The sequence below is a fragment of the Salminus brasiliensis genome, chromosome 2 (genome assembly GCF_030463535.1).
Source record: "Salminus brasiliensis chromosome 2, fSalBra1.hap2, whole genome shotgun sequence".
NCBI lineage: Eukaryota > Metazoa > Chordata > Actinopteri > Characiformes > Bryconidae > Salminus > Salminus brasiliensis.
In genome coordinates, this window is record NC_132879.1 from 17,209,000 (window position 1) to 17,222,684 (window position 13,685).

Below are 13,685 nucleotides of genomic sequence, written 5' to 3' on the forward strand. Positions count from 1 at the left end.
GGATGCTGCTTTACTAGAGCCATGTTTGAAGGGGGAAAATTCACAGTTGTAATCCCTGAACTTGTTATTTTAAAGAAGAATTCAGCACGGATGCCTACTTTATTGAAAAATCCTCACTTCACAACACAATATGTCTACTCAAGGTCGAATCTCAAAGCCCTTCTTCACGATCCTGGAAGGACACTTCTCCATCATTTAAATAAAAAAGAAATGCTTCTTTTTGATGTACAAGGAGCTGGTACCTATAGCTCAGTCATGTCTAGGTCAGAAGAGACTCCATAATTTGCATTTGTTTGAAGCCCTTCCTGAATCTTTCTTTGCAACATGATTAGCAGTTTTAATCTTCAGGACAAGATGATCCAATCATCATTTGAACGACACGGTACATTCTGTTGACAGCCCTTTTTGACGTTTATTTAAATTTGTCACAAAAAGGTGAAAATGTAGAACAACCATGCTGAACGGAATATTGAATGTTGTTTATCCAGCTGGAGGGAACTAGGAAAAAAAAATAGGCAAAATAAAATGAAACATTATTGGATCAGGATTTGTCTCCACATTCAGAGTTCAGTGTTTTTGAAGATCTGCGTAACGCTGGCTCCTTTGCATCTGATTTCCATGTTGGTAGAAAACAGAGCGGGGGCTGCGCCGCAGAGCGCGTGCCGCAGAGGGACTGCCAGATACTCAGGGAATCCCTCCCTCCGCTTTCAAGAAAACTTGCCGGGCGCGGTACCCGGCAGCCCCCGGCTGGAGAGCAGAAACACAGGACCATGAGCGCTTATATGAAATCACTTTATTCTCAGTGTGCGGTGATTCCATTTTGGCAGGAATGTTACAGTTCTAAAATCATTCTAAAATGAGCATGCATTGGGGGCTAACAGGTGGAGCGATCGGGGGGGAACACCGAAGACACACAGAAGTATCTTTTACAAACCTTGCCTACTGCACACACCATATGCATGCATACAATTTTTGTCAACAAAGGAGATTGAGAGGGAAAGGAGAGAGGGAGAAAAGTGAGAGTCTTTTTTTTATCCACAGTTACAAAAAAAGAAAAGAAATCACCAAAAAAAGAGGAACATATTCTTACAGAGGAACATATTTCCCAAATATATAACCACCGGAAAAAGATAGGAACAGGAAGAAGTTACAGACATAAAAACCACAGCAAGAACCGTTTATCTGTATCGGCACAGAGAAGGACACAGAGAAGGACAATGCAGAGGAACAGCACACACTTACTTACATTCAGGTCACAAGAATGGATTAGATAGAGATCTCTCAGGCAGTTTTTTTCAATGCTTTGAGCATCTGAGAAGAGAAAGGTGAGAACTTGAGAAATCATACTCTGTGTGTGTGTGTGTGTGTGTGCGTTATATATTATTTGCCTTGAGCAAAATTTGACAAAATTATGATGTGGAAATTGTCACAAAGCCACAAAGCCGTCTGGGTCACAGATTATCAACAGAAGTTCCATGTATTTGCTAACAAGAATGCATTCTTCATGCTTTAACGAGTAAAGCTGTTAATTGTGAAACAGCAGGACTTTTAGTCCAGTCTTGAACTAAGAGGAATTTCTTAGTTTTGTCACATTCTAGAAAGCAACTTGCACTTATCTGACAGTGTTTAGACTTGAGAATGGCAAAAAACACCAAATCAAAAACTCCAAATGAACCAAGACACTAAAAAGGAAATGAAGCTATAACACCTCTTACAATAACACCAGAAATAATGAGCAAAATGACAAAAAACAGTGAAACGTTCTATCACAAAGAAGACCACTCTTTGGTTTTAGAAAACATAGTTGATGAGGAGATGGGCAGTGTCCGTGTTATGGATGGAGATTAGGCTAGGCAGTCTCACCAAAGTATATGTAAGTATAAAGTCACACAGGCCACAATATGTAATCAGCGACAACGACTGAAGCTGAAGGCAGTTTATACGGATACTGAAGAACACTGTAGTATTTGTGCTCTGGATACGCCTCTGTTATGTCCAACTAATGACATACTCGTGAATGATGGCAGGCTTATTTATTTTTTTTATCTCAAAGATCTGAACCTATTTTTGTTAACGCCTTGATCCAGCACACAGCAAGTACTGCGCTTCACAAAAAACGGCCTCAGCACTGGACTAATGAGAGTAGTAGTGGCAGTAAGATCTTAAAATATAGCTGGAGAATGACTGGCAGCTAATCTATATCTCGCAATTTCCACCAATTAAGAAGCAGTTTAGCGACAGACTGGTTTGTTCGGTTCTAGATGGACACTGTCACCGCACAATCACGCTGCAGGAAGGCGAGCACAGTAATATCCTACATGTTGAACTCGTGGCTTTGAGAGGTACATGGCAGGTCATATAGCTGTAGAGATTACTTGTGTGTGTGTATGTGTTTGTGTATGTATGTGTTACTACACCACATCATTCGACTCAGGCCTTTCAGAGTTCTAATAGTGAAGTAACGGCTCCTTCAGATTTTTTTTTTCAGAGACACCGGGTTTCATTTTTCATTTAGATGCACAAAATCATCTAAAGCTGGAATATTGATCCAAGAATTCTGGGAAGCCAGCAAGGGCCAAATGGAATGTCTGGAATATTCGGAATGTTTAAAGCACTCCAGTGGCAGCCGATAGCTAACTACGTCACCTCTTCTTTATCCCCAAACGTATACATAATAGGCATTTGTTAAGCTCAGGAGTTCAGGAATTCAGAAACGCGCATGCTTAGATGACGTGCAATTTATGATATCACCTGAATATAGACTAGCTAGTACTGACTCGTTACCTACTGTGTGTTAAATAGCGTTATGTACAGTACTTTGAGGGTTAGCGTTACTGTATGTGAGCCTATAAAGCCACTGAGCTGATTAATTTAATGACAGTAAGAAAAAGCAGGCTTCACATACAGCTTATTTTTTACCTCATTGTCCCTTGTATTTAAGGGATTCAGACCCATTGATTTCCTTCTTGGCTAAGCGATCACCACGACTACGGACCATAACGACAACATGTATGACATCAACGACAACAGCAACAACAACGCCAACAACAACGACAACGACGCGTACAATAACAACTTAAACAAAGAAAGAACCTAAAACGATCAGGAAAGCACAGGCCGAAACACTGCTTCGTGAAGCAACATGAAAGTCTGGCGGCTCAGGGACCTTAAACGCAGCACCCTTTGAAGGGCCTACGCTGCTAGCCTACGCTGAAATTCACACCCACAAATAAAACGAATTCTCCACTCCCTACTTCCCTCTCCGAGATGCATTTTTCATTAGGCTTATCTCAAGTCTTTAGCTTGACTGGCACTAGGAAGACGACACATCATCTGCACATGAACATTCTCTAATTAATCAATTAAGCTTGAATACATAATGATGAAGATTGTCTGTTATTGCTGATTTGGGATAGCGTTCCCTTAATTAACCAACTGACACAGGACATCTTCATTCGAACAAAAAAACAAATATTGCACTGTTGTCACTGTCTGTTCACTTAGCGTGTATACACAACTTGTGGTTGTGGTTCGAAACATAAATAAAAATGTAAACATTGAATTAATCTATTTACTGTACAGCGGTGATGAAGATGACGATTAAATATTTATATTTATATATATGTATATATATATAATATATATAGCCCTATTGATCCAATTGTAGTAGTATGCGCTCAATATCTCCCTAGCGTTCTTCGGCAGCAGCTAAGCTACTTCAGTTCGACACAGCACTTAGCTCTGTGGTTCCATCTAGTCGGGACTGTTTAACACCCCTGAATCCACATCAGTCAGTGAATTCCATTTTACAGAGTGAGATGGACGGCACAATGAGCTTAGTCATGAGGGACGCACTGCAACTTCTGAAGGAAGAGCTTTGAAAACATGGTTTTACGTTTATAATGTGGCAACTATGAGATGAAATCAGAAAAAAGCAGTTATTGCCGTAAATATCAATGTATTTCCTCCAAAAATGCCAAATTAAATGACATACAGTGCATTCACAATGTATCATTTTCATGCTTGAATAACAAAAGGAAAAAAATGGACTTATGGTTTTCCGCTCACTTCCATTGCACAAAATTTCCAATTATAAGAATTTAATACACGTCAATGCAGTGAATGAAAGGATGGGTTAAAGAATGGAACTTAAATGAATAAATGGAAACTGTTATATACAATTCTACCACACAAACTGATTAATAATTCATAATATCAATAACAGAACAGCAAACTTTAATCAAAAAATACGATATGATTTGGAGGACTTTCTCCAAGTTAAAATTATGGCTTTTTCTCTTAGTCGTTGTGTGTGTATATATATATATATATATATATTCTGGTATTCATATAGTTCTTTTTTTATATTTGTCTATTTACAAACAAAATAGGTGGAACTTGGGTAATTACTGTTGTCGTTCAATGGCCTGGACTGTTTGGGAACCTGGCATTCGATTTGTCTTTAATTTGAGGAACAACATCACATACGTTTTTTTTAGCGCATTGGTCACACTGTCTTCGCTCTTTCCCTTTAAAACATCACATATGTGCTCTCAACTCAAAGGTAAAGGCAAATGTTATGGCACGCTGGCCACGAGTCCAGAGCATTTAAAACGAGTGAGTGGAGGGTAAGGGTTGGTGGACGTAATGACGATTATGACAGGTTTAATAACAACATATTCAAGATGACGTTACTTTTTATTGAACATGTCTACAAGTGGACCTGGGAGGAACTTCATGACGGTGTCCACAATGCTTTCTTCTTCCTCCTCCTCGTCCCCACAGCCGGCGGGCACAGCTTTCTTGGGACGGGTAAGACTGCCCTCGGACGCTTGCTCCATGGCTGCCTGTGCCTCCGCCTCTTTCTCCTCCTTCTTCTTTATACCGTACTACAACACACAACAGCAACAACACTCATCAGTCCGTCTTCCTTTTCATGCCTTACTACATGATACAACACAGCAGCCCTTCTGCCCCACAGCTTATCCAAAAGGGTTCCTACTGAGTTTGGTTCTAGCAAAAGCCTTTTTTTAGAAATAAAGGTACTTTAAAGGGTTTTGTGATGCCATAGAAGAACAACTTTTGGATCTATAATGAAAAGATCAGAGATTTGTAAGTGTGAAGAACATTTTAAAACCTTAACTTGATTAAGCCACACACACACACACACACACACACACACACAGACATAGTTCTTCATGAAACCAAAGGTGGTTCTTCTATGGCATCACTCTAAAAAAGAACTCTTTGAAGCCTTTATTTTTATGTGTAGTATTGGAGGTTCAATGATTCTTTACAAACACCTCATGTACAAACACAGTTCTTTGAAGAACCATCTATTGAAAGTTTCCAAACTTTCTTTCTTCTGTTTCATCACTCTACATATCTCTAGAAACCAAATTAAAATAATGAAATACACATATTGCAGAAAGACAAAAGAAAAATGCAGAAAGAAATACCATACATCCCTAATGATGATCGAACCGAGGGTCAGAATTCGGTGACGGACCCTTCAAATCTTTTTTTTTTTTTTTCAGAGCAGGCACAGATGCTCATTCAGAGCTCAGCTTGCATCAGTGAAAAATTACTACAGTTTTGTGGTCTCACAGAACTTCTTCTGAACTATGTAACAGATTTAATTTGGCTTGTTTAGTTTTTCTGTTGATTTATTTAAGATTTTAAACACTGAAATATTTACAGATCTAAAATATTTAGTAAGTGATTTTGCTCACAGATCAAATAATAAAAAAAAAACCCAAAACTAGAACTACATAAATGGGTCCAATAAAAAATTGCCCTGTCAGTGGGGACTCTGTCAGTGGGGTCTGTTGTGTGTCCAGAAAAAATGTCCAGACACGTTACAGCTGAATAAAGAATGCACGCCCTGTCAGAGATTCCTCTGAGCTTACCAACATCAGTGATGACAGTCAGGTCTAATAAACCAGCCCCACTGCAAAGAGTCCATTAAAGTGAGCCTTGTGATTTAATAAGGTTACAGTGTGAATATGAGGAGAGAAGGGGAACAAAGACGGAAATGAAAAAGCAAAAATTCATAAAGGAGAAGAGTGCGGCAATATTCTTCTGATTACCTCAGTGAGTCAACCCGTGAGCAGTAGCGGTCACAGACTGGGTTTACCTATGAATGTTTTGGAAATCACCGATTGGCAAAAGAAGGGTTGAATTTGTAAAAGATGGCTGAAAAATCCTACCTCTACACTGGCGTAGAGTCAACTGTATGCCCATGTCTTTGGCACACTGCCACCTGGCATAGTTGCCTGATTACTCCACTGTCCTGACAATTAGCTTACTGATTCTCTGAGCTTTTTCTCAGCTTCATTTAGATCACACACACTTGTTCATTTACAATTAAACGTTCTGATTAAAACACAGTGCCAAATATTGGCAGGGAAGGCCATTTCATTAGGCGAGTGCTTAAATGACAAATGGTCCACTTGTTCTTTGTTTCTGCCTCAGGAGAAAAGACTGAAGCTGATTTATTTTTGCATGTCTTAGTTTCTGTGCTGTACTCTTGGAACATTTGGATGAAGAATTTTCTAAAATAATTATATCTGAACACGGTGAAGAATAAAAATGTACATGTTATTTACCCTAGGATGCATTCAAAATCTTTTCTGTATGCTCTTGGAATGTTCATTTAGCACTGTATAAACCAAGCGCTATGCTGACTTTATTGTTGGATGCACTGTGATGGATCAGAGTAAGCACATGCACACAACAAAATTCACAACACTTAGAGCTTATTGTTGATTTGTTAAAGCAGCAGCATTATGTGAGAATTGGCATATAATTTCTGGACAAGCTGAGGGATACAGAACCGTCACTGAAAGTAAAAGACGCATATGGACTGACGTGGTAGACCAATATTATTATTAATACAAGATTTTACACAAATATTGGGCTATGCAGTGTTACACAGTCCTCACAAGTGTTGTCTTGTATAATTCAGCAGGTTACATGTGTGTGTTTCTGGTGTGCTAGGCCTGGAGTAACAGACCCTATTCTCCTAATTACAGCTCAGTGGAGCATCACAGTGATTGTGAAGCAGTTTGTAATATGGCTTTGATTAGAGTAACAATAAACAATGTCTTGTGTGAATTCCTATTTATGTATATTTGCTTTAGGGCGGCACAGCAGGTAGTGTGTGTGTGTGTGTGTGTGTATACTGCATAGCTCAAGGAGCCGGGGGTTGTGGCTTTCGATCTTTGCTTTGGCCGCTGTCTGTGAAGCGTCTCGTCCCACCTCCAAAAAACACATGGTAGGGGAACTGGCTATGCTACAGTGCCCCTAGGTATCAGTGAATGGATGTGTGTTGTGCTCTACGTGTGTATTCCTGCTTTGCGCCCAAAGATTCTAGGCAGGCTCAAGACCTGCCATGACCCTGACTATGAAGAAGTGGATAAGCAGATGACTAGATAAATGTTTGCTTCAGGCTGTGTATACAGATACACGCCAGAAGGGGTTTGAGCCTCTGCCACGTTGCCTTCATCTTGTACAACTACCCTCCGGGCTGTGTGTATAATAGCCTAATTGTGTTTTATATTGCCATTCTTCTTGATCCATTCTGCAGTGCCTTGGTAACTCTGACCTGTCACAGATCCCACTGAAAATCCTACTGACAAAACACATATATCATATATATATCAATATATATAATCTAATTGAGGATCTGTGGACAGACTTAAAGATTGCTGTACAAAAATTGAACTCATCCAACTTGAAGGAGCTGGAGCAGTTTTGCCTTGAAGAATGGGCAAAAATGCCAGTGGATAGATATGCTAGACTTAGACCCCAAAACATACCCCACGATTGACTGAATATGGGGTGAATAGTTATGCAAGTTTTCAGGTTTCTTGTTTTATTTCTTGTTTGTTTCACAGACAAAATAGGATGAATAGCAAAGGGGGGGGAAGGGGGGGTGAATACTTGTGCAATGGTATTAAATGTGAGCAGGGGCTCAGCTGCCACCCATCCTTCCAATGATTATATGCCTTTCCTGACTCATCTGCTAGCAATTAATACCATCCCATAATTTTACTCATCCCATAATTTCCAAATCCCTTCAATATTCTCCAATATTAGATGGTGCGGAGGTGCTGGCTTGTTTTTAAAATTACTTATAAAGGGATTCTTGAAACTGGGTGCTGAATGCAAATGTTCAGTGCATGCCGCATCCTCAGCAGTTCAGTCACATCCTCCCCCAGTGTGGACACACAGTCAGAATGCTTGTGGTAAATTAGACCCATGGAGTAAATTGACCAAATCATTCTTCTCGTCTTTAGCGTGATGAATACATATTGCTTTGCATTCCAGTTTTACTGCTCTAATCAAACTTGGTTATCTCACAGTAGGATGCAGTTTTGTGCTGCCATGCATGCATTCCATTAACTGCAGGAATCCACCTCGTCATATAACAGCTATAAGCTACACTGTATGGACAAAGGTATTGGGACACCTGCTCATCCATTGTTTCTTCGGAAATCAAGGGTATTAAAAAGAGTTTATTCCGCTTTTGTTGGAGTAACTGTCTCTACTGTCCAGGGAAGACTTTCTACATGATATTGGAACATTACTGTGAGGATTTAATTGCAATCAGCGATGAGGGTGTCAGTGATGTCAGGGTGTTGGATGATCATTAGAAGGGGTGTCCACAAACATTTGGACATATAGTGGACATAGAATCTGTGTCTAAGTTTAAGTCAACATGAATAAGAATCGTATGTGTTTTCCTGAGTGAAATCTAGTATCGAGAAGAGTCTCTGAGCTAACTTAGCATTTTCATGCGGTGGGAAGAAGAGGTGAGCTGTGGTATTACTTGGTAATGTTATCCCCCCCTGTGTGATGCATAGTTACATTAAAATCCAGAAGATGCATTAGAGGTGAGGAAAATGTCATTACTCTGTAATTGAAGATTAAGGAAAACAAGAATGTTATCTGTTAAATGATGTGACAAATCATGCGTAATATGACCGTGCTCATGAATTTACAATGGAAAAAAGTCAAATTCAAATACATTAAAATTTCCAGTTGATGCATTGATGCGAATTTTAGATGAGCACAAGTACTTGGAACTTGAACTTGGTTAAATGTTCAGTGTTCAGTGTATCTGAACACCATTCAGCTATAAATTACGTTACATTATAGGACAACAAATGGGAAAGTATGGGATAACACATCAGTCAGAAGCTACTTTTATGTTGTAACAGAACTGTAAAATGGCTATTTTATGTATTTATGTATCATTTATTATTACATACTGTATATAACTTATCATGGCTGTCATGCAAAGATAATGTATAATGTATATCTTTAATTTAGCTGTTTTTCATTTTTTGACAATGTGAATTTAGCAGTTGTTCTTTATTTAGAAATGCTCCAAAATGACTCCAAAATCTGTATGGGTAGCCCAACTGGGAACCAGAGTTTTTTTCTTAAGTTCAATCTTGGCCCTACATATGGTTCCCCTCCTGGGTCAGTGATGGAACAATGATGAATTAAATATGATCCCCATCTGGGTTGGACCCATGTGAAATTAAGGTGGGCTGTAATGATGACTAAAATATGCCCTGGAACCCATCTAGCTCATGTTCCACATGTCTCATGTGAGCCCCACATAAGCATGTTGGCTGGGATGTCAGTAACAACACTAAATACATTAGTTGGCTTTATTGAATGAAGGTCAGTTATCTTAACCAGTGATAACAATGATATAATCCATTATCATTTAGTAACCCATTTCGAGTAACAATGCAATCGATAGTATTGTCAGTGCAGCATAAAATATTTCCCGATTGGGGATAGCTGTCTTGAATGTGAATAAAAGCATCATTTGACAACATATATACATAGACAGGATAGTCAGCTAAGCCGTAATAATTCATTTAGCAAAGGCAAACTTTGGTGAAGTGATTTTAAATCCCTGCCGGAGCAGAGAGAGTACTGAAGCCCCCATGTTTACTTTTTCCTTTCCACCGGTGGTGTCATGCTGAAAAAAGGCTGTGTGGCAGTTTCAGAAGGGGAAGTCAAGCAGAGTCAGCCTCTCCCTCTCTCCACAGCGAAATGCTTGGCAAGGCTTAGCTGTCATTTTCCCTCTCCTCTCGACCAAAACAAGCAGCCCCAGGGCCTTTCCAACCCAATACATAACACACCATAAAAAAGCACACTTTTTAACTCAAATGCAGGAAGCATTCCAAACTAATCTGCTCAGAAACGCGAATGTCACTTATCATATTAATAGTATTTATTTTGTTTATTTTATGTGCATTAACTTTAATATGAAGTAGGGTAATGTAATAATATAAGCCACATGACACTAGTTACACACATGTCCATGTTTTATTCAGTATTTTAAGACTACAGAGAAAAATGAAGCTATTACGAGATAAATTAACAGTATATACTCTCTTTACAGTATATTTGTATCAATGCCCCACCCTTATAATATTAGTGTTCTCCAAGGTCTACATCCTTCTTAGTCATCTATAGCCCTGTTGTTCTTTCTGGACATGACAACTATATTTTTCCAAATTTTTACTTTATTATTTAAAACCTATATGTGTATATATTGGCCATTTATTATTTTAATGATTTTGCTTCTATATGAATTACTGGACTGTTAGCTATTCCTATGTATTTTCCAGTAAAAAAAAAACAAAAAAAACAAAAACAAAAAAACACTATAGTTAAGGAATGTCAGTAATTAGTAAAGTCAAAGATAATCAGTTACTTGTTTGAGTAATGTCTTCAACACTGCAAATCACACAGCTCATCCTTTTGCATTACCGGTAATTGGCAACATAAGCAATCAATCTCAATAACTATTATATATAAATAAATAATATATGTATTATGTAAAAATAACAAACACAATCCAAAATATACTGTATTGGATTGTACAACCTCAGAGTAATTAACTTTAAAGAACTTCAACTGAGGCCTTAAATGATTCTTAAATACAGATAATAGAGTTTAATGACTCCTTTTGGCTCCTACCTTATCCCTGATGCCCTGTCGGATTGATTCTCTCTCTGCTTCCATTTTTGCATATTTCGCTTTCCTCTCCTCCTCCTGCTGCCGGAGAGCCTCTTGCCTTTCCTCTTCCTTCTTCTCGGCATCGGGATCCTTCTCTTCCTTTTCTCCCAGCATTTTGCCCATGTCTTTGGTCGCCCCTTTATGGGAAAAGGAGGGAAAAAATATATAAGTGAATAAGTGACAATGTGGATTTTAAAAAGACAGAATTAGCTCACTTATTTCGACTCTTTTATATCCCCCTGTAGTGACCACCTCCATCTTTTTCAATGGGACAGTGGAACGTGGCAGTGGGTCAGAAAGGGACAATGGGTAAGAACATTGCAACAAAAGACTGCATTAACACAGCGAGAGCGTCCGCAGGATTTAGGAGGAACAGATAATAAGTTCTGATTACCTCAACCCTCCATTCATCATGCAGGAAGTGCTTGTTAATGTCTCCGAATGTGAACATTAGCAGATGATGTATTAAGGTGTAGTCCTCTTCTGGATTATACTGTGCTCTAGGATTTCTATAGAGTGCTAATGAGTAAAACACAGGTCTACTTGGGCGAAAGAGACTGCCACATTCACTTCTGAACGGGATATTGACTTGACATCGCACTACTGGGCAGAGGGAACATGTGGTTTGTGTCATCACTATCAATGTATCTGATGTTGACATGTATAGCATAGTGACTGGCATATTAAATTAATTAGCAGACAGTAATAAACAACTTATTAAAATCATTCAAGAGTGTTATAGTCTCCTACAATCATACTCTTTTAATGTTAATTATTATTATTATTATTATTATTAATAATAATAATAATAATAATAATAATACAGACTGAACAATGTGGCAGGAATGGACTTCAGAGACAATGCTTTTCCTCACACTAAAGTAGCATCTTCAGTTTGCACAGGGAAAGGCACCATTGAGCTTCTCCTCAGAGGATGTCCTCAGGTACACATCAGCAGTGTGTGAAACGTGTGCCAGATGTTACTAAAAAAGAAATCTCATTAATCTCATTAAACTATTCTCACCAGAAAACTATAAACTGCAGGACTGATTCGTGTCAAAACGACCAAATATTAATGTTGCTGAAATGTCATACTTGTTTTCTAGTATGATGAAATAAGGGGCTTTCCTAAAAGAGCCTCCGTCCATCCTCACACTTCAGACTGAGAAAAGGCTGTGAAAAATAAACCAAACTGTGCACTCAGAGTCATTCTGGGAATTCATGCAGTGTGCATTCATGTCACCCAAAGTACCTTCAAAGTTACTTCTTTAGACACTCATTTAATTAATGTTATGCTACGGTTTAAAAAAATATGGTGCTTGACATATTAATAATATCTTTTTTATCATACCAAGTTTAGATATTAAACTAGACAACAGCAGCTCTCACACTTTCACTCTCTATTTTAAATGTTATTCAATTGATATATAATACATTCTACAGTATACTATAATTGCTTTTTCATTTCTTTAATCTCTATATTTCATATTTCTGTTTACAATACTGTCAAGTGAGAGATTTGATCACCATAGGGATCTTGGGATAAATTTGTTTAATAACTTTAATGCTCTCATTTTAATGCTCTTCATATACATCTGAACATTAAGATATGTAAACCTCAATATACTTAATGATCCCATTAAAAATGTGTGAAGAAAAATATTTATAGTATTAATTATATTACATTTATTATTAACAATATGTGTCCACTGAGCGAGGAACAGTAAGGTTAATATGTAATTTAGCACATTTATATAATTTGTTCTCTCCAGATTTAGCCAGAGTGTGATGTCACTCAAGAAAAAAAATTTCTCAGTAGGGTCTAGTACAATTATATGATGACAAAAGTATATTGTGACAAACGTGAAGCCATGTACTAGAGGTATATTCATACAACAAAATATTTCCAGTTGATCTGTACATTATATTTTATTGTATTTCTCAAGTACTGTGTTACAGTCAGGGTTCCCTTACAGTCAGGGTTCCCTTAAACGTTAAATATATAGGATACCTTTATTTGCATCCAAGCTGGTGATATTCTGTTAAAGCTTGGAGTCCAAACGTGTGGACTGTAATTCACTTCCACAGGAGTAAGTTAAACTTCTTGCAGGAGTTCATTTAACTCAGCCTATTTGAGAATGCAGGAGAGACAGAGGGCCATGTAAATGTATGAGCGTTTTAGTGCAGGAGTTTTGATGGTCGCATGTTGGCAGCTGGAGGAAGCCGGGTGCCTTTACCCAGCAGCCCAGGGGTGCAGCGGCCCGCCTTCGTCCCACACTCAGCCTGCGTGACAACAGCCTCCTGCTTCCTGCGCTCGGGAAATTGATTTTAATGAGGACTGGGGCCTCCCTGACAGCACAGAAGCTAAAGAAAAAAAGCCGGCCGAGGGCTTACCACTTCACCATTAGCCCCGACCGCTCATCCACACACAATCTGTGCACAGGTTGGACAGGCCGCGCCGCCCGTCCCTCTGAAGGGAGGGCGTGAGCACATGTCCATCTGCTTTCCACCGTGAATTTATGAAAGGCCTTTGTGACCTTGGGGTCGCCGCCCACTCTCGCCTTTACATGCACTGAGACTGCTAATCAGCAAGAATGCTAATTGGGATCTGTTTCAACAAGCAAGAGGATGCAAGT

The 13,685-nt window shown here is 38.7% G+C and overlaps 1 protein-coding gene across 1 annotated transcript in view; it reads right to left on the bottom strand.

The window, feature by feature from the left end:
- Nucleotides 1-778: 778 nt before the first annotated feature.
- The window catches only part of LOC140545854 (complexin-1), a 51,868-nt gene continuing 38,961 nt past the window's right edge, over nucleotides 779-13,685 (bottom strand). The window contains exons 3-4 of the mRNA XM_072668870.1: nucleotides 11,011-11,186; nucleotides 779-4,889 (exon numbers count right to left, since the gene is read on the bottom strand). Of these exons, the coding sequence (XP_072524971.1) occupies nucleotides 4,692-4,889; nucleotides 11,011-11,186 (374 nt within the window). The 3' untranslated portion in view covers nucleotides 779-4,691. The remainder of the gene's footprint in view (nucleotides 4,890-11,010; nucleotides 11,187-13,685) is intronic.